General features: G+C 33.3%; 3 protein-coding genes across 10 annotated transcripts in view; 2 read left to right on the top strand and 1 right to left on the bottom strand.

The window, feature by feature from the left end:
• LOC105219163 (ankyrin repeat domain-containing protein 29) overlaps positions 1-9,152 on the bottom strand; it is a 51,453-nt gene extending 42,301 nt beyond the window's left edge. For 2 of the 5 annotated variants that reach the window (XM_054227962.1, XM_054227961.1), the window contains exon 1: positions 341-510. The gene's annotated coding sequence lies outside the window, so the exon portion shown is untranslated. Of the gene's footprint in view, positions 1-176; positions 511-9,133 lie in introns of those variants that run through there. The other 3 variants (XM_054227963.1, XM_054227960.1, XM_054227964.1) reach the window with 3 other exon arrangements.
• Positions 9,153-9,898: 746 nt separating this feature from the next.
• LOC105219162 (40S ribosomal protein S21) lies at positions 9,899-10,551 on the top strand. The gene is made up of 4 exons (XM_011195130.3): positions 9,899-10,005; positions 10,093-10,150; positions 10,236-10,427; positions 10,494-10,551. Exons 2-4 carry the CDS (start codon positions 10,101-10,103, stop codon positions 10,501-10,503), a joined length of 252 nt encoding a protein of 83 aa, XP_011193432.1. The 5' UTR covers positions 9,899-10,005; positions 10,093-10,100; the 3' UTR covers positions 10,504-10,551.
• A 170-nt stretch (positions 10,552-10,721) lies between these two features.
• Positions 10,722-22,473, top strand: part of LOC105217910 (uncharacterized) — a 63,683-nt gene continuing 51,931 nt past the window's right edge. For 2 of the 4 annotated variants that reach the window (XM_054227959.1, XM_054227958.1), the window contains exon 1: positions 10,722-11,488. The gene's annotated coding sequence lies outside the window, so the exon portion shown is untranslated. Of the gene's footprint in view, positions 11,662-22,473 lie in introns of all 4 variants that reach the window. The other 2 variants (XM_054227956.1, XM_054227955.1) reach the window with 2 other exon arrangements.

Here is a 22,473-nt window from a genome sequence, read left to right as displayed (position 1 = left end):
TATCTAAGTACATATGCTTGTATGTATGTCTGAGTAGTTAGCAAATCACATGAATGCATATTTTTGTATTTTTTTAGAAAAATTCTTATGTTTATTTTTATTATTTTTGTTGTATTCTCTACTAGCTTTCAGCACGGCTTTACTATATTTTTTTTTTCTTTTGGTATCCATCTTACCCGCATTAAGCACGCGTCCACCCACAAGAGTCGTCTTAACTTCCAACACTTGACAATTCAATATTTATTTATCACTTAGCTGTCTTCACAGACACACACACCTACAGCTGATAAGACCATAAAATGCGTGAAACACGAGTTTTGATTTTTTTTTCAATAATTACTTTTTTTATGAATTTTTCTTCCAGTGACTCGCGTCACGTACCGGCTGCCGTGAGAATTTTTCAAACAACCGCGCGATATATCGTTTATTCGTGTATAAAATTATTGATTAAAAATGCCCGCTCATACAAATCAAACGTCGCGTACACCGTCGTTGTCGCAATGCAACTGAAGCAACTCGAACCGAACAAGCTGTGAGTAGTGGCCGTATGATCGTTGGGGTCGATCGCTGATGAGCGCCAATAGTTGGCGCTGTTCGTTCGTAAACAGAGCGCATAGCGCCAAACAGCTGTTGTGATAAGTGAGCTAAGTAAAGTGAGTGGCGGGCAGGCAGGTTGTGAGTAGACGGCAATAGTTTTGGTCCATTAAAAGCGGAGCAAATGCAATTTGAAACTGATCGTAATACGAGTTGATGAGCAGAAATGAAGAATGGTTACATTTTGAATATGACTCATAGCAGCCAAGTTTTCAATAAGATCATTGTCGTCGAATTACCAAAATGTATAATTCTAACTAATTTTAGGTGTAATTCGTGGACCGTTTTCCCTCATTTTCGTCACCAAGATTATACGTTCACTTAATTTTGCTAAGATATCTCACATATGAACCGATGTATACCGTATAAAGTTCACCAGAACTTTGAAAATCCGTATATGAGGTATATGGTGCTGGAGGAAGTATTGATCAGATGTTGTCCATTTTCGGCACAGAGACACACCATTATAAGCAAAGCATTCCCTGGGAATTTCTTTAGAATGTCTTAGAGACTTACTTATATTTTCGGTAAGCAATTGGTAACAAGCTCTGAAGCCCTCATTTTCTCTTGAAAATTCATAGTGCGATCTCGGTGATTTTTAGGTGGGCTATAAATGACGTACATCTACAAAGTTCTATTACAGACATATATGTAGATTGCAAACTAAACGAATCATAGGACTTCAAAATTGTGGTGAAGTGAAAGTAGGAGTGGTTGTAAACCGATATCGCTAATTTTCAAACTGTAATTCTAAATTATATATTAACTACCATACATGCGATAACTTGGGTAAAACTTGAGATATGTACCTTCATCGTAGTTGTATTGCTTGCAACCATGGGAGGCTCGCAAAATATCGTTACGTGAAAAATTATAACATGCTATAACTAAGTCAAAAGATAGCTTTGTTGACTGCACAACAGTAGCTTATTGTAACATAGATTAATTTTAAAAAATCTCTTTTTGAAAAAATCGAAAATATTCAAATTTAGCTTGACCAACACCGTTCATACAAACTACAGTAAAATACTCAATTTTCCGAATATCTTTATGAAATTTTCAGTGTTATCAAGCCCATCACATATAGTTTTTAAAATTCAAAATTTAAACACTTGTTCCCTTTCACAAAAATTGTGAAAAATCCAGTAGTATCAATTTGAAGAATTTCAATCTCAATGCTTCATAGCCCATAACTTTTTAGAAATTAAAGCTAGCAAATGGTAGCTGCGAGAATCTACTATAGAAATAAAATAAGTCAAATTTTTGAGGAATTTTTAGAAAAATTTGCAAACTTTTTATATATTTCCGGAAATTGATAAAATTTTAATCATTATTTTTTACTAGTACCAAGTTTAACCTCCAGAAAAAAAGCAATGAACCTGACTCACGTCCACTCAAAATATAAATAAACCAGAACTCATATGACCTCTCAAAATGTAAAACACCTGATCTCAAGAAACCCTCTAACATGTAAACAAAACTGCTCTCAAGTGATCCTTCAAAATGTTAATAAACCTGACCCCCCAAATGTAAACAAACCCCAGGCAAAGGTCAATGACCTCGACCAAAATGTAAACAAATCTGACATCACGTGATCTGCAAAATGTAAACAAACCTTTAAAATGTAAACAAATCTGACATCACGTGATCTGCAAAATGTAAACAAACCTGACATCACGTGATTTCCAAAATGACATCACGTGATCTCCAAAATGAAAAAAAACTGGCATCACGTGATCTTCAAATGTAAACAAATCTGACATCACGTGATCTCCAAAATGAAAAAAAACTGGCATCACATGATCTTCAAAATGTAAACAAATCTGACATCACGTGATCTCAAAAATGTAAACAAATCTGACATCACGGGATCTGCAAAATGTAAGCAAATCTGACATCACGTTATCTGCAAAATGTAAACAAACCTGACCTCACGTGATCTCAAATGGGTTTGTTTACGTTTTGAGTGAGGTCAATGACTTTTGGCAGAGGTTTATTCACATATTTGCCGAGGTCATTGTCCTTCGGTTGGGGTTTGTTTACATTTTGAGCCTAAGGTGGGATTTGTTTACGTCTAAGGTCAATGATATTTGACAGGTGTTTGTATACATTTTGGTCGAGGTGAATGACATTTGACAGGGGTTTATTTACATTATGGACGAGGTCATTGAACTTTGTCGGGGTTTTTTTGCATTTTTTATTGACATTTGGGTGGACTTTGTTTACATTTTGAGCCTAGGTCAATGGCATTTAGGTGGGTTGGTTTACATTTTGGCCGAGGTCATTGATCTATGAGAGAGGTTTGTTAACATTTTGAAAAAATATTAAAAATATGAAAATTTTAAAAATTTCCTCAAATGTACTAAAATTGTGCAAATATTCCAAAAAAATTAACAAAAATTATACTTTCTTTATTTATATAGTAGATTCTCCAAGGTACCATTTGCTATAATTTTATGTCACGTAGCTTTAATTTATGCAGAGTTATGAACATAGAAGCAGAGAGATTGAAATTCTTTAAATTTGATACTACTGGACTTTTGACTATTTTTGTGAAAGGAAACAAGTGTTTAAATTTTATGTTTTCATAACTATAAGTGATACGCTTGATAACACCGAAATTTTCTACTGCTCACAAAGTTGCTTGATTTGCGAGTAACACGAACTTGCGAACATTGCGCATTTTTCTTGCCTTATCAGCATTTCTCATGCAATTCTTCGGCTCTACATGTTCTATGACAATGCCGAGACTTGCTACCGAACGCCAAGCTGCTCACTGGAATTATATAATTATGTTGTTTTTATTTGGAAAATGATGCGTGAGACACTTTAGTGGCAAGAGTAATTTTATGATACAATTTCTCAGAAATTATGTGAAAGAATTTGAAAAACAGAGAAGCTTTGAATGAGTAAACAAAGAAAATTACTACCAAAGAAATTCCATTTCAACTAATAATCTCACTGTAATAATGTTATATGACTAGTGGAACACAGCTGAGAAAGGAAAATCCGTATCTCTCAACTTACTTAACGGTATCCTTATCCGTTTAACTTTTATTTAGATACTTAGGTAGATATCTTCGTAAATTTATAGATTCGCTGAAAACTACGGTGAACTATATATAGTATATAGTCTTGTGGCGGATACGTACGCGGTAATCGGAGCAAAGCTTCCAATGTCATCATTCAGGCATCAGATCAGACTATAGATCTCTACACTTAAATTGATCTGATAAAGAACATCTTAATAATATCTCCATTACTCCAAGCGATTGTGCCGTATTTATGATTAGTCCAACTAGTGTTCAGACCTAAAATCATTTAATTCATTACCGGGAAATCACACAGGTAGAGTTATGATTGGACCCAATGAATGAGATGGACTGTTACCGACTAATATCATGGAGTGATTCACAGTAGCCAAAACAACGAAGGAAAGATATTCTTCAAATTGATCTAGTTCTTAAATAGCAATATTTCCATATCGTTGAGGAATCCCGACCATATTTTGTCAATGTGAGTCAAGATTCCAAAATTTTGGAGACGCAAAAGTCCAGATACTGAAATTTCGGAAACCGAGCGAACTCGAGAACAGGTTAAATGATTTACGATTACTTTGAAAGCTTCCGGCATGTGGTTGAGAAGAGGAAGAATTGTGATTACTTGCTAACTTGCCAAATGTAGGACTAACTTTTCATACGGATCTAAGGAAATTTAAGGAGATCTCACAGGGACTTCACGAAAAAAACCTTCACCAAATAATGTTATCGAACGCTACCGTGATGACAATCCTTGGCTGTATACAAATTTTCGTGTGTTCCGGTTGCGTAGATCCAATTGTAAGCACTAGATGGAATACTGAATTCATTCAGTAGTTATTCCGAAAAGAATCCATAATCAACTGAGATATTGACACTAAGATCTTTTTGACTTTTTTGGTTTTAGGTGGTTTATGGAGTTCTATAAGTCTTCTACAATAGTATTTATTATATACATATGTCTCTGTGAGTCACAGAGTTTTCCAGAAGTTCTCAGAAGTCTTAATCACATATAGAGTATTCTACAAAAGTTTTAATGATTGAAAATTCAATTAGATATGAAAATCACAAGGTCTTTTCTCAAGATGATGATGAGATTAAAAATCAAGTTTGTAGAAATTCGAAATGACAATATTTAATTAAACATTTGAGGTTATGTGGTTGTCCCTCCAAAACTCCAAGTCTCAAAATCACAAATTCTACAAGGATCTTTCGAATTTTATTTTTAGTAGGTAATTTGCAATTATCTCTGCATTCTTAGCGCCACTTTGTTGGTGTTGGTCTAAGTGGCTGCTATTTCTGGTCTACCGTGCAACCCACTTGCCATATGTATGGTATATGTATATAATATCTCCAGCACACATAGAGAAGCATCCACTTGGTTGTTATTACATAAGTGGGCTACAATAACGCCACTCATGCTGTCGCTGCCGTTGTCATCTATGTATGTATATTGTTGATTAAATGTTGCATGCAACATCTAACATTTAATTACCCACATTTAATTGCCAGCATTGGAAATGAGTAGTGTACATATATATGAACGAGTATATATGTATGTATGGCAGAATGCATAGAGCTTTAGTAATAATATCAAACTCAGTTAGCTGCACTGAATGCTGGAAATAAAATGTTGACTGTCATAATTTTCCAGTCACCGCATGCGATTATTTTTTTTCTCTCTCAACTTTTGCGCATCTTTGGCGTACAGTGTTGCATTGGTTGTTGCAAACAATTTGTTTTTGTTTTTGTTTGTGGCATCCGTTGCATTCGCCGCGCCACCGGTTGGTCCGTCATAGTTGACGCTTCCGTTGTTTGCTCCATTTTCAGACGAGTTTCTGCGGTCTGTCGCTTCATTATTTTCATAATATTTTTCTCGCACAGCACTCTGGGGATTATGTGGCTGGTTCTACGTGGAGACTTACATACATATGTATTGTATATATATGTATATAGGTATGTGCGCAAAAGTAGAAATTGAATCACAGCATAAAAATGATGATGATGTTACACAGCTTTTGCGTGCTGCGTCGTCTTATTGGTTGTTGTTCTTGGCTTTGTGGTTGCACAAGGTTTTTTTATATCACAAACGTCACGTGCATTTCGTTTCCAGTTATTGTAATATTTAGTTCTACTTCGCACTAAGACCCGGTGTTTAAGTGAGGTTAGAAAAGTAGAATCAAAATTATCCGCTCTGTTGTTGGAAAGTTGACTTGTACCAAAGTTTCTGTGGAATTCCTCTACATTTTAACAGGAATAAAACATTTTAGAAAAGTTGTTTGATAATTTTTTAAGGGTTATAGTCAATTGAATTGATCGTATGCTTAGTCTATAAACTCGAGAGTTCTTTTTGGCTACGAATACTTCATGTTTCTGTAATCCTTCGCTGATATCTTATAGAGTTATAAGGAATTTCTCCTTAAAAACCATTTTTGTAACGCTGGGATCTACTTTAGTCCCATATCTAATACCTCTAATAGAAGGAGAACCTCAATTTTTTGATTAACAGATCACCGGGTTCTCAGATCCTTTGGACTAAACTTGATTGCAAGCTGCTTTCTTAGAATTAGTTCGTTATTTGGTTTTCCGAACCATCTAAAGAACATTTTCTTCATGTATGTATGTATATGATTGGCGTTGAACCGTTTAGCCGGTTATAGCCGAATCGATGAGAGCGCGCCACTCCTCTCTTTCCTTCGCAGTTCGGCGCCAGTTGGAGATTCCAAGTGTAACCAGGTCGCTCTCCACCTGGTCCCTCCAACGGAGTGAAGGCCTTCCCCTTCCTCGGCTTCCTCCGGCGGGTACTGCATCGAACACTTTCAGGGCTGGAATGTTTTCGTCCATTCGGACAACATGACATGACATTTTCTTCATTAGGCTCAGATATATGTATAATATGAATATGTACTGCTGTACTGGACCGGATGTACTGGACGTCCTGGACATACAAAAGCGGTATAGTTTAAAAAATTTTTAACTGACTTCACCGGCAATGGTAAAGATTGATAGTAGATCCCCAACAAGCCCTTAAAAATTTTTTACGTATATCTAAATTAAACTAGTCTTATTTTCCCACCTGATCATTTGATTTAGAATTGGCGTCTTCAGAGATGAAAATGTTCAGAAACCATTTCATCTCCAGGTTAAATAAAGAATTTTTTGTTTTTATCTCTTTAAACGCTCATGAATTCAACATTTCAACTTCTGCTAAAAATCTGTTCGGATCTTTAGAGTTGACTTTCTAGGGAAATATTTAACTAAAAAGAAATGTCTAAATACGGCCGCTATGAACAGAGGTTTCCAGCTAGAAGTCATTTTGAGAACTAGCAAAGACAACTTAGTCATTTTGGCAATCATCAACGTCTCCGATGAGACGGCACTAGAAGTTTTCAAAAGAAAGCTTTTTCGGAAAATGACCTGTATGAGTTATTCGACGGCATAGACATTGACCAGCGACGACTTAGACAATACGGCGGCTATGCTGATAATGTTGTCCGAATGGACGAAAGCACTACAGCTTTGGAAGTGTTCGATGCTGATGGAAGCGGAGGGAAAACTCCACTCCGTTGGAAAGACCAGGTGGAGAAGGGCCTGGGTGCTCTTGCACGCCAAACAGCGAAAAGAAGAAAATAATTGCGCGCTGTTGTTAACTCGCCAATAATCGAATGAGCGGTATCTAAGCCAGTACAGAGTTCTAATTTGGTGACAGTGAGGTGAATTGTGCAAGAAAGATACAAGGACGCTTCGAATGTAAAATGGTTTTAGATTAGGTCCGTGACTTCAATAAAAGTTGGTGAAATGACAATAAGACTGAACTAGTTCTTTCAGATGTGTTGATCGATTTTAGAGTTATGTTCTCTTGACTGGGTGGGTATCTGGCAATTGATTTTAAGGTTATGTTCCTAGTGTACTGAAAGTCTGGAAAAATAGAAAAACAAACTACTCAATGGTCGGTCGATCTGGATGTGTAAAAATGTTTAGTGAAAGTTCTAGTATAAGAGAAAAAAAATGTGGACCAAAGGAACCAAATAACAGTCAAAGGTTACTCGCTTAAGGACTCAAAAGAGAAGTCTCGCTCTCAATGAGAACAGTTAAAGGGTAAAGGTTATATTCTTAAAGCGGACATTGATTCAATGCGGGGATATAGCGCTCTGCATAAGTTTGAGGACTACAACTACTACACTTACCGATATTTCTTGGGGATTTGTATGTATCTGCAGCAAGGGTCCACTAAGCAAAATGACGTCTTCATCACTACTTAATTGAGAACTGTAAAATACAACAACAAGCATCACAATTGAAACTTGAAACACAACGATGACCAAATAAACGTTTTCTAAGCAACATCACCCCCTCGGCGTCTCGCACTTAAGCGCTTTTCGCACAACACAGCAATTTAGTTGCTTAAAGTTCATTGAATGCGTCGACGACGACAACACTTTTGCGTCAACAATAAACAACAGATTTTGCACGTAAATGACGTTTAAGCACGCTAAAGTGCTACGTAAAAAAAAAACAATAACAACAAATAAATGCATTTCATGCAAGCCAACATATGTTCGGTGCAATCAAAAAGCATTTACAAGTGCAGAAATAAAACAAAAACACAAACAAAAAATACAACAATAACAACAATGTGCACTTATTTGCACAAAACTCACTTTAAGCAAATTCATTCTTTAGTTTAACGCTACGACAAAAGCAATACAACGCTTGAACGCCTCGAAGTATGCAAAGCGTGAGAGCGGAAATACAGGCAGCTGACGGGGTATACGGGACTAACTGACTGACTGGCTGACTGCATGAATGAATGGTAGCATGCAAACAGGCAACAATAACAACAAACAAAGGCGAGGATATAGCGAGCAACAGCGTTGAAATGTGTGCGGCGCCTGAAAGTAGACTACAAAACAATTGTTGGCAAGATTTTTACGGCCTTTCACTGCTCTCCACAGGCATTTGCATATACATACATACATATCTACAATATTTATGTACTATTTTATGACGTTGACGTAGCTTTCAGCTCGGTAGTCACTCACAAGCAATGACTGCCGACGACGTGCACAAGTCAGCGTGCAGCCTGAGGTGGCATTTGGCCGGAGCTATAAAGCAGCGTGTTAAAATGCCGATTGCCTCCTTTTGAAAGTGAGTGCAAATGCAACACAGCCATGGCAGTGCTGTAAGCTATTTAAGCAGGGTGGTGGGTTGGAAAGTTCGCTTTCGAGGACGACAAGAGTCAAAAGTTCACTTGATTTTGCTCGTCATATTCAACACGCGAAGTGTTTTTTGTTGTCTTCCGACGTCATTTACATCCCTTAAGATGCGCTTGTTGTTGTTTTCATGTAATTTTTGTTGTTTTTTTTTTTTGTTTTTTATATTTTGTATTTTTTGTTTTTATTTTTTGACGTTCGATAATGTGCTTAGCAGTGTTGTTGTTGTTATTTTTGTACGGAGTTTTAAATCAATATATTTATTTGCGTAATATACATAATACTAACCTGCTCAGCGCTTATCACTGCTTATACAAAGCTGCTTGCTTGATTTTTGTTGAGTTAATTGAATGATTTTTGTTTAAAAATTGTATTCATTAATTTTATTTATTAATTTATTTTTCACTTATTCTTACTATATATTTATATGATACACTTCCCACTCAAAACATTTGCGTTTAGCATATTTTCTTTTAATTCTCATTCAAACACAGCATATGGTTGCATTTTTTATATATTTCACTGCTTTACATTGAAAAATAAATTCTAACGGTATATTTTTTTATTAAATTTTATTTAAGAAATAAATAAACAGTGAATTTTTGCTTGCAGACAACTTTGACGGCAAGGCACAACTGCTCGCCGCAGTGCCTAAAAGTAGACATCATCTTTAGTGACAGATATGTTGGGGTTGCCATATCAATTATTAGCGAAAGTGTAAAAATATTGAAAAATTATTAATTTACTTCAGAAATATTCTAAAAATTTAGCTAATTTTATTATTTAAAATTAAAAATAATTATAAGTTTATATTTTATATATATTATGACAAAAACAAAAATTGATTTATATAATGTGTAAATACCTACCGCTTTTTTTAATTTTTTTTTAATTTTTCTCCTTCACATAAATACAAAAATATTTTTATCTTGTTATATATTTTATATTATTATTTATTTATTTAATATATATTAAAATATATATATCTTTACCATAACTTCTTCTAATATTAATAAAATAACTCATACGGCAACATCGCACCACAAAACGCAGCCAACTTCAAACTAACAGCGCAGCCAACCATCAAATTCTCGTCTTCTCTTTCTTTCTTTTTCTGCCTCCATTGACGAGTGTCAGCGAATTTATATTTTTCACTAAATGTAAGCAATTTATGCAAAATAATTTCCAAAATTATATTTAAAAATTGTGTTGAAGTGTTTGTTTAACGTTTGTATATTTATTTGCAGTAGCAAAAATGGAGAACGACGCCGGCGAGTCTGTTGATTTGTACTGCCCAAGGAAATGGTATGTGAACACGTGTTTGCCTAGCGCTCTATTGGAGCACCACCGCCTGCTAATAAGAAATTTAATTTTTGTGCTCGTTTTACAGCTCTGCTTCCAACAGAATCATCCACGCTAAGGATCATGCTTCAGTGCAATTGAACATTGTTGATGTTGACCCTGAAACCGGCCGCATGACCGTTGGCTCAAAGACCTACGCTATCTGCGGTGAGATCCGTCGTATGGGCGAATCTGATGACTGTATTGTGCGTCTGGCCAAGAAAGATGGTTTGATCACCAAGTGAGTGTGCAAAAGCTGTTACTTGGGACAGAATTTACTAATAATACAATTAATTTCTTATTGCAGGGCTTTCTAAATGTTTATACTTGAATAAAGTTGCAGTTTTTAGATTTTAACTGGAAAATTTGTGCGTTTTTATTAAATATGAATTTATGTTCAAAATAACTGTGTGCTGTTAGGTACATATAAGAGAAGAATTTAGTTTTTCCGCTTAGTAGCTTTGAAAATAATTTCTATTGAAAATTTGGTTAGTAATTTGAGGAATTGTTCTAATATTGTTTTTGTTACAATTGTTTAAAGAAATTTTAAACAATTGTAAAACTTTTATCATTTGCAACCCTGTGCTTACAAACGAGTCTCGAAAATACAACCCTGCGCGCTTGCAATTCTGATTGGGAGCAAATGACATATTCGTCAAATAGGGAAAAGCGCAAAAGAAACGGTAAAATGATTTTCATTGAATGAAAATTGCTCGAAGATGCAAATACGGTGAATGCACGGAATTTTTCGCCGTCGGTCGCAGTTAAACAAAAGAAGTTAAAAATACATATGAAATAAATAAAGCAACGACTGTTGTAAGCGTTTGTAAAATGTCATAATACAATAATAACGAATTGTTTGTGCGCTAGTGAAGTAATTAGTTGAGAAAAATCGTTTGTGTAATTCGGTGCAGTGCGAAACAAAAAAGATTTTGTATAAAATACGCTGGAAGCCCACCGAAGGCGGAAGGTGTATAATAAATTGTCTAAATAAGTTGAAAAAATTGCAAATTTATTAGTAGTACGTTTTGCATAATTATTATAACGGAACATAGTGCATATTTAACAATTAGAAATTAGTACACGCAGCAGCGTAGCGCTCCTGTGCAAAAAATCGCAACCAAGGCCAACTTGCCAAAAATAGATACATGCAAGTGCATCTAACTAGCTGATTGTGCGTGGTTGGTTTTGTTTAACGTGTTACGTGACACGCCAAAAAAACATTTTTACATAAATATAATATAATAAAATTTTGGAATGTTTAACAAATAACAATTTGCGAGTAAATTTTGCAAAATTCGTGTAAGTGCGTTTATTAAGCATCAAACCACAAGAGTCTTCATTCATTATATGACACAACAACAAACGTCGTCATCAAGCCGTACATTATTTTGCCAGTTCATGTCAACGGATTGCATTTAGGATTTTTATCTACTTTTATCATTTACATTTGCTTGTTCCCACAGTATTATAAGGTAAATTCATTTAACATAACTACATATTTACATTGTGTCTATTATTTATGTCAAATCATGTTGTTTTGTTTATTTATGTACACATACTTAACTCATTTTAGTTGTAGTTTGCTGCTATCATTCATTTTAGCAGTATAGTCACAAACAAAAGTTTCGGAATATTAGTTGTTATGTCGTAGGTTATTAAATATATTATTTGTTTCATTATGAATATAAGGTAAATCATCTTTGTTCCTACTGTTTTTAATATTGCATAAATTTATAAAATTATATATTTATTAGAAGCAGCGAGGAATAAACTTAATTACTTTTTGATTTCCCAATTAAATCTGTTAATGAATTCATGACTCATAGGTTTTATTAGCAGGCTCTTTGATCATAGCTGTCAACAAGTTATTTAGAAATGTGAGATTAATTAAGCAAAGGGGCTGTTAAAATAGCTATTATTTTTGATAAGATTCAAAAAGCAATTCTAAATAGTATTGCTGTAGCAACAAAAATTATTTGCTGCTTTCATTTAGCATATCTGAATATGAATATAATAAATCGGCCACTAACATTTAAATTTTCGTAACATTTAATGGAAATATCTGAAAGATTATTTGAAAGTGTTAGTTTTCTTCTGCTATTTAGAGTTGTACTCCTACACGGGTGGACATATAATTCCATCATGGCTACCTCATTAATTTTTGAAGCTGTTAACTAACACTGATTTGAAATAAGCGAAATTAAAATTTACTTTGAAGGTATAAAGTGCCTTTGAGGAAGCAATTTTTGGACTTTTTACGCCATCAACAGTAAAATCTGACAGACAAAATGAGCTTATTATAGTTTTGTTTTGTCATTTCAAATTATTTCTGAGCATTAATTGGCCTAGTCTGTAGTTTATTGTATCACACATACGCTTTCAATGTAGAGTACATACAAAAGTACTTAAATCTTGCTTTTGAACTAAATTTTCGTTGAAATTGTTCAACAGCTGTAGTAAATAATGTGCCTAAATGTACATACAAACATAAATCGTGCAAATGATTTTGCGTGTACGAATCAAAGAAATAAATAACAACTCAAACCAGTTTCAGTTCTTTAGTTTCTTTGGCTTGCAGTGATGGAGCACAATTTATTATTTCTACGGTTGAAGTAAAATTGGCAAAGTTTCTACATTATAAAAAAATACAGAAAAAAATGGCACAAAGAAGTGAGGCAAGAAATAAACGCGAAAAATACAATAAAAAATGTTTTCTGCAAATGTCTAAACAAGGATTTGTATGTAAAAAATATGTATTTCAGCTCATGTTTTAGAAAGTACAAAATAAGCAACGAACTAAATGATTTTGCAAGCAAAATGTTGATTTTGGCGCTGCGGTTTCTTGTTAATTTATTTATTTTAGCGGAAAGCAAAGCCGTGATACATAAACCACAAAATTCACGAAACATGTCTGAGACGGCAGCGCTGCTTTCTAAGTACATTTGCACCGAGCTTGCACGCGAAAAGTACTTAAAGTGAGCAATGACTGCTAACCAAACGAGTGCTCGTGCACTTGTCTGTATTTATCACAATATATACACATTCATATATATATATACGAAATGAACAAGTTTATAGGTTTAAAATGCTGGCGGAATGATGTATTTATTGGAATTAACAAATACATTTGTATGCCTGGAGTTTTATGTATATATTTACATATATAGATATACACATGTATATATCTATTATTTATATAGTATAGAAATAGATAAGATCGTTCATGTGTTTCAGATCATTCATTTGAGAATGTACTTATCACTTTCATTGCTTGTGAATTACTTATTAATTTGCAATTGCATAAACCAAATTTCATACTTGCTTCTGTTCGGTTATTCCGGATTATTTGGTATCATTAGACCGCGTACAAACCCAAATGGGTACTACTCTCTTGGCAACTCGTGAGTTATAGGAGAGGAGGCGACGCGATCTAAATGAGCACTTGTGTACAAGAATGCTTTTACATTTTTTGCATTTTGATAAAATTCTAGCTGATTTTTACATACATATGTATGTATGTATGAACCGCAAATATTTGTAGTATCAACACATGCGACTATTTGCGGTTTGTTTGTCGAGTGCAACTGTACTTGCCACTTAACACATGACTCGATTTATTTACAAATGCTCATACTACATATAAAATATGTCAGTTTTATTGAAGCTCTAAGTCCATATATGTGTACTTGAGCTGCCGCTTGATTAATTCAATGCTGGTGTTACTTGTACACAGCACTGTGTGTCAAAACAAATATTCGGTTGAATTTTACTTCAAAGATTTTGAAAAATTGAATTTAAATAAAAAGAAAAGTTATTTGCAACAACAACACATCAATAAAATCCATGATAAAATCTTGTCAAACTAAAAAATCGTTAAAGTAGTATTGTTACCTTTAAAAAAAAATATTTTTTTGGGAAACGCATTGACTTTTTGCAATCAGATATTTAAAGATTGTATAATAAATTATAAAAAAGCAAATTAACAATTACTTAAGATTAATTACAATTTAGGAATCTATAAAGTTTGTAAATCTAACAGAATTGTATGCTACTAATGGTGGCAAGTGTTTTTTTAAAGCAGATTTGGGGGAAACTTTAGTATAGTATCCCCCGATTTCAGGGTTAAAATGGGTATGGTTGGAAAGAGGACGATCTCCAGATTACGAATATATATAATAGTTGCCGCAGGAGACTTATAGTTTTCGAGATATTCGCATTCAAAGTTGAAAATTTCTCAAATTTTATGTGGCGATATTTCGATTATTAGTTAACTTTTAATTTATATAATGCGCTTATTACACACTAACACTTCACTAAATTGTTTCCACATACTTATTTTATATCAATTGGTTTAATATTTGCTTTAAATAAGCATTTTAATTTTTGCACAATTTTGTTTATATGCACAATAACCAGGTTGACAGATAGCATGTGTTGCCATAACCAAACAAATGAAAATAAAAATAATAATCTTTCGCGTATTGCTTTTTTCTGTAATTGCGGCCTTCGGCCGCGCTTTTGGAAAATAACTCTGGTCCACCCAATATCATGGTTTTTCAAGAAACAGGAATAAATGTACTATAAATCATGTAATTTTTTTATTAACTTTTATTCGTTTGTAAAATATGTAGATTTGGCAACACTTGATATCTGTCAACATGGTTATTGTGCATATAAACAAAATTGTTTAAAAATTAAAATGCTTATTTAAAGCAAATATTAAACCAATTGATATAAAATAAGTATGTGGAAACAATTTAGTGAAGTGTTAGTGTATAATAAGCGCATTATATAAATTAAAAGTTATGTAATAATCGAAATATCGCCACATAAAATTTGTGAAATTTTCAACTTTAAATGCGAATATCTCGAAAACTATAAGTCTCCTGCGGCAACTATTATATATATTCGTAATCTGGAGATCGTCCTCTTTCCAACCATACCCCCTGAAATCGGGGGATACTATACTAAAGTTTCCCCCAAATCTGCTTTAAAAAAACACTTGCCACCATTAGTAGCATACAATTCTGTGTCTCCTGCGGCAACTATTATATATATTCGTAATCTGGAGATCGTCCTCTTTCCAACCATACCCATTTTAACTCTGAAATCGGGGGATACTATACTAAAGCCGACCCCAGATTTGTTACACAGTATATAAATTTGTATATATGGCGATGTGAATACATAAGTTTATATCTGCATATGATTCCGCTGAAAGGAATGACAATAAGAACAACAACAATAAAGTGTATAAATATAGTCTACATATGAAATTATTCCCAGTAGGAAGCAAACGAAGAAATTAATGCACATTACTAAATAAGCATTTGCATATTTGTATATGTATTTGTAAGAATTTGCATAAAGTGTGCAATGCAAAAATTTACGCCCATATGACCACAAAGGCATAAACTGCTTGCTATAGCGGGCATGGCTATATGATATATATTTCTGCAGGCATAGTCCTTGTAGGAAACTAATTTTTTCATCTAAAATGTTCCAAATATTAGACTTGTTGATACTGAAATACTTTGATTTTTAATATCAAAGTTAGGAGAGAATGTGCAGATCTAATATTATTATTTCTTTCATATTCATGTTGTTGTTTTTTAAAAAATATAAAACATTTAAAATATATAGTTTTCTGGATAGTTGTTAAGAGTTTAGTTGGTCGAATGCCAGAATATAAATATTGTTCCACCATGTTTTTGTAGTTCCGACTCCTCTAATTGTTTGTGAAATAGATCTTGTTTGGAAATAACTTTATGCAAATAATGCGATCCCAAAACATTGATTCACTTACATGGGTACATAATTTACAATATCAATAAGTTAACCTAACTTTTTGATTATTTTTGAAAGCATAGAATCTAATGTTTCATAAATTTTTCTAGGCCCATTTATTCACGATTGGTATATACGAGTAGATAGATTCATACATTAATGCAAAAAATAATTGGCCGAAAAATATGTGCAACGGCTGTCATATTTTTAATTCTGTCTGAAAACGCTATTGTGCTATTCTGAATAAAGAATTTTTGTTTTGTTGCATTTTCCTGTGAAACTTTAATTGCATTTAATGATGGCTATGAAGGAAATTGTGAAATTTTATCGAAATATGAGTAAAAGATGTAAGATAAACAATACAAAATGTGCAAAAAAATGGCAAACTTCCAATTTTCAGGAAAAACATTATTTTTTATAAATTTCTATTGAAAATTATATTATTTTTTTTTAAATAATAATTACAATTTTATTTATAATAGTTTTGAATTTTTCTTAATACCTGAGACAGACATGTAGTACATATTGTAGTATGCTTCAGAAACCATATGTGTATCACCGGTTTTCCGAATTTTGTTTGAAAGCAAATGGTGTTCCGTACTACAATACAGTTCTAGAAACCATTGAAATTTTGTGGCCTTGTGAAATGTACTACAATAGAATGCATTGAACACACCGAAAGCTTTAAGCTCTTCTGCCACAATCATATGTTTTCTGACATTTTGACATACAGAAAATAAATTAAATTCAAAATACAGTAAAAGCTCTTTATTCGCGGGGTACATGTTCCATAAATATGCCGCGAATACGGAAACCGTGAATACGGGATGGTAATTTATATGGGATTATAAGGGATATGGTCCTAGGTGACAAAAAAAAAAAAAAACAAATAGGTATATAAAAAAATGATTTAATTGAAGTTTTTGAACATTTCAACTAATTATCTTAAGGCTTAGGCAATGGTTTGAAGAATTTTGTAATTTTTTCTTGCTTAGCAGTTTTCAAAAGCTCCTTCAATTCAGACTGATACACAGCAGTCGCATTAGCAATTTTTCTCTTAAAAATTAGACTTCGTTCCATAGGCGGATCAATGTTCATTAAGAAATCGCAGAGCTCATTTGCCATTCTTAAACCTTCACTCAGATTTTTCAAATTGAATGTCACGTTTCCAGTGCTTGTTGAAGCCTCTTCTTCAATAGGTTGTGTTCAGTTCCATGTGAGCCCCTTCTATATGGAAATATTACCAAAAGTTCAAAAATATTGCGAAAATAGTGGCATATTTAAAATTTTTCTTGTAATAAGATCTATTTTACTTTTTTATTAGTCCATTCGACAAGAATATTGGGTTGGATACCTATTGGAATAATTTTATTATTATGTATGTGCTTATTAGATCCGCGAATTAAAAAAATTTTAGTCGCGAATATAGAAATTGGATCTAATTTTTTTAATCCGCGATTAGTGAAAACGCGAATAAAGGAAGCGCGAATAAGGAGCTTTTACTGTCAAAAAACAAAATTTGGAAAAATGATGTGAAAAATATGTAATTTGTATGTGATAATATGTAATATTATAATTATAATGGACAATAATATTTTAAGATTGCTTGAATTTGTTTGTATTAGCTGATGGATGTAAACATAGTACAATACTACATGTGTGTCACTATGCTGATATATGGTTTCTTGAGCTTTTAATGTAGTACACACCATAGTACAGAAACCATATGTCTATCTTAGGCATTAGATTAGTTTAAATATATTTTTTTGTTTTTGATTTTTGTGTATTTTTTTTCTTAATTTTTTATTTTGTTTTAAATTTAGTTTAATAGCACAAGTTTACAAATTCAGGTCAACTTTTGGATCTGAGCAGATAAGAACGATCCTTAACTATATTTGATATGCTGAATTCGAATATGCATTTAGTTTCTTAAGATTGATTCTAGTTTCCGAGTTCTCGCATGATAGCACCATTGTGCTATAAATAAGTGATTAGAGCAAATAAAAATGCAGAGACAGTGTTGCAAAGTTGATTCAAAGTGTTTTTGTTACGTTTGTGGTAGTTATATGATTAAAAAAAAAAAATAATAACAAATGCGCTCAAGGATGCGTATCTGCACTACTTTGGTTTCAGAGTAGCAGACACTCAAAGTCATGGATACCGAAATTTATTTGTAACGCATGCAAAACAAAGCTGTATAAGTGGTCATTGAGAGAACGTGAGTACTTTTCCTTTCAATGCCAGCGCTCTCGAGAGAACCTAAAAACCATGTAGATGATTGCTACTTTTGTTTGATGAAAATTAAGGACATCTTTTCAAAATATCGTTTACCACTTTCTTGGTAATCACAAATCCCCTAATTTTAAGGAAATTATTGGCGATATGTTGCAAAATTATCGAAAGATTAGAGCTAGAATGTCTCTAAAGATCCATTTTCTGCATTCCCATCTCGATTTTTTTCCCGAAAACTTGGGTGATACGAGCGACGAACAAGGAGAACGGCTACACCAAGATCTAGCCAACATTGAAAGAAGATACCAAGGATTTTGGGATGAAGGCATGATGAGCGACTACTGTTGGACTCTAATACGTGAAACAGATACTAAACAATACAAAAGGCAAAGTTCCACCAATCTTCATTTCTGATATGTTACTTTTAAGTTAATAAAATTAATACTATTTGACAAAAATCATAAAAAATTAAATTCTTGATTATTTCAAAAACTAGAATCAATCTTAAAAAACGAAATGAAGATTCGGATTCAGTGTCATCAATTGTCATAGAAACCACTTTTGGTTGCCCAGATCCAAAACCGTGTATACTTGTGTAGTTATATAGTTTTTTTTTATTGTTTTAAGATTTATTATTTCATTGTTATAACCAGCTACATATTTATCTTTTCACTGAGCTGCGCAATTTTCTATATTTTTTTGCATTTCCTTTTGTTACTTGTTTAATGTGTGGAAAAAAATATTTGCTTATCATCTACATATATATGATATTTGCTTTATTCACCAACTTCTGTATTTATCTACATGTGTACTAATGCACAAAGTACTTTCAAACATATTTGCGCTCTATGCCCGTGTGTTTATATTTGCCTGTGATATCAACATCGCAAAGTCGTGTGGGTGAGGGGCGTTGTAGACGTGAGGGGTGTGCACATACAATACTGCTTGGGTACGTGTAAACAAACGCTAAACCCTGTCACAATTGATTTCATATCTTTACCGAGTATTTTTATTAAATACGAGGACACAGTGTGTAAGAAGTATAACATTAGATTGGGTGTCTAGATTTTAATAAAATATTATTATTTTTATCAATAAATTGTGAAGTTGCCCAAATTTTTTATCAATTTACCTATAATTGTTTTCAATTTACCATATAGTACTGTCTTGAACTGATTGCTCCATTAGCATTTAATGGAAATAATTTGTTGTAAAAGCGTCTACTGGAGATAATGTAATGTGCTTTTGGACAAATAATAGTCCCTGCTATTTTCTTAATGTAACAATTTATGATTTTCCTATCATAAACATCAGAAATACATTACATAGGTATACCTCATATACATTCCATATCGATTTAATGCTGAAATTGTATTATTTATCTGACAATTGTTTGACTTTTCGTCTGATGGCTTTCTCCACAGACTCATGTGAATTTTTCCATCATTCGATTTTGATTCAAAACAATGTGTCAGTCTAGTATAAAAGTATGTGAGTAGAGTGCCCCTTCCCCCCAACTATGTTTACAAGCTTTTGCAATTATTTTGTCTGTTCGCACGATTCTAATTCTTACGTAGCCAAGAAATCGATCGTCTTTTACCGTGTATTTATGCTATAAGTAACATAACAATAATGTAACTGTTCTGTCTCGGAAATTTATTTAATTTCCGCGGACTGAGTGTAGGTCAGGAGTACTGTAACTTGAGTCTTCAGTAAATTTATTTGTTGTGTACAAACAATTACTTTTAAGTACAATTATTTCGTGACTCACAGAAAAGTTATAGCAATTTCATGTTTTTTGCAGTTATAAAGTATGATATCACAAGTAGAACCCTGTTAAGTCTTAATAGCCGGCAGTATGTGTGGTCGAATGTGTAGTAGGGACTTAGTTAAAAGCAATTTGGTACATTTTTTATATAAAAGGAGACTGAAGCTTTTAGAAACTTTCAGGAATTTCAGAAAACAGGACTAGAGCTTTCAATAATTTCAGGAAAGTAATGAGTCGAGAAAGACTGCTGGACATAGCTCCGATTAGACGTAAAGTTTTGCTTAAAGTCTCCACTTTTTTATATAGAATGAGACAGGCGCTTTTAGAAAGCTTTTATGAAATGAGAAAGTTTTAAGTTGAGAAAGACTGCTGACCTGTCTGTCTGACTGCCTAAAGATGTTTTCAGTTGTATATCCTTAGCTTAAAGCTATTGGGTTCTCATTTTTATATGAAAGGAGGCTGAAGCTTTTAGAAAGCTTTCAGGTATTCCAGGAAAGTAATGAATTGAGAAAGGCTTATTTGACTTTAATTAATGAAAAAGGTGTTTAATACCAATAAAAAAAAGCTTTTTTGAGGCTTTAAAAAGGTTTATTAAAGCTTTAGCTTTCGTTTTTCTCCTGAACGGATCTCTTTAGTCTCCAAATGAAGTAATAGTCTTATTAGAGCTTTAAGGGACACTTTGTCGAATTAAAGCTTTTACTAGACCTTAGTTAACAAGGAATTTTAAATACAGTGTACTGATTAAATAAAAGCTATCAAAGAAAATCCATTTTTGATAGTCAAAAATGAGAGCTTTCATTTTTTAGTTGTTTGGACATTGACACGGAATAGTTGGGACAAAGAAAAGTAATATGCTTCTCTAGAAAATCATCATTAAAGCCATAAACTGAAAACTCGAAGATTATTATTTTTATTTTGTTCTGTGAACTGAGAAAAACTTAGTTCAAGATGGTCTTATAATGGGTCTCGTATAAATCATTTTAATTTAAAGTGATCTTTAAATGCTCCGTTAACTCTATTCAATTGAATTTTTTACATAAATCGCCTAAAGGTATACTTCGTTCGCTTAAGTGCATCCCTGATATGATCTATACTTAGTTTTTCAATTAACATCGAGTCATGCATGCATGATTGGAGAAGGATACATATCTGTAAATGCCACGTGCACTACTTTTTATTTACCGTTAGCTCTATTGTATTTATATAAACATTGGTGATTTACTCGTTTCTAGCTCAATGGAAATTTAATTAAATTTCTCACCCTTTACAATCGAACATTTCCACTTATTGCTTGGGATTACCACACTCACTCACCCACTCACATTTAGAATGGAACGCCCACATTTATTTATACATTCGCTACAATGTATTATAAACTAACAATGATTGACGAGCTTTAGTGATTACAAAGTCATTCAATATGTTAATTAATGATGCACATACGCCGGCACAAGGTTCTGGTCATGGCACACACACAGAGGTCGGAGCTGGGGGCATACGCTAGTCGATTGAACAAGTTTGCTGATGCACTCGAAAGGACAACAGCACACAATAATCGATATGTGAGATTAAATTGTTTACCTCTTTAGCGATGTCTCTATGAGCAAGTTTACATGTATGGTTGGCTGGTAGTGGGTCGTTAAAAATATTCTCAAAGCCAAGGGGAAGGATGGTTGATGTGATGATTAGTGGAAGGGAATTAACGGTATAAGTGATTTAAAGTATTAGATTTGGAGTGTGGCTGTATTTACTTTCCCATAACTTGTTTCTTCACTGATGTGGCCTGAGGTGTGGAGTTTAAATAAAGATATCTCTGTCGTTGGAACACAACTATTTGAAGCAATTCATTACCCACGTACTCCAGAGTTATTTATCTCCGAAGATCTTTTTGTAAGACGAAGAGTCCTCATAAAAAATTGCTTTCTACAAAAGTTCTATCATAGTTCCTTAGAAGAATCTGGATCAAAAACCCAACAAGCACTGTGGTTTCAGTGAGTTTCTTCTTGCTTTATGTATCAAGAACTTCTAGATTTGTGGTTTTGATTCAAATTTACCACGGATCAACATGAGGTGATTGTGAGAAGATTTCATCTTGGAATATGTCTGAATTTTGAAGACCTGATCCTTTGATCCATTACGTTTTTCTTTTTCAACGAAGCAAAAGTGAAAGGAATAATTGAAGAAGAAATTACAATTATCTTAAGCAGAGGCTTTAATGACTTTGAGGTTATTCGCGGGGGCAAATAATACATATTTCCATTGTCTCTCGCTCTTTACTCTTTAAGTTGAGATAGTACAATGGAGATACTATTCCCAAAAATGTAGGATGGAGCTTCAAGTTTTATTTTAGGAGAGCTGAAGGAGTTTGAGACTCAGAGAATATTTTACTATCAGTCATTTTATAATTTGAATTCCTTAAAAGAATTTTGCTCGAAAAATTATTTTTTTCCAGAGGCTCGGTGGTGATATTTTTTGCGACATGGCAACCTTGTTTGTC

Source organism: Zeugodacus cucurbitae, chromosome 3 (genome assembly GCF_028554725.1).
Source record: "Zeugodacus cucurbitae isolate PBARC_wt_2022May chromosome 3, idZeuCucr1.2, whole genome shotgun sequence".
Taxonomy (NCBI): domain Eukaryota; kingdom Metazoa; phylum Arthropoda; class Insecta; order Diptera; family Tephritidae; genus Zeugodacus; species Zeugodacus cucurbitae.
The sequence above is the reverse complement of the archived record's forward strand: the minus strand, read 5'-3'. Positions and strand labels throughout refer to the sequence as shown.

Bases quoted from the DNA above. Each gene is read 5' to 3' on its own strand.
- LOC105219162 (XM_011195130.3), top strand. From the start codon at position 10,101: ATGGAGAACGACGCCGGCGAGTCTGTTGATTTGTACTGCCCAAGGAAA. The intron at 10,151-10,235 runs GTATGTGAACAC...CTCGTTTTACAG, and splicing joins TTGTACTGCCCAAGGAAATG to CTCTGCTTCCAACAGAATCA.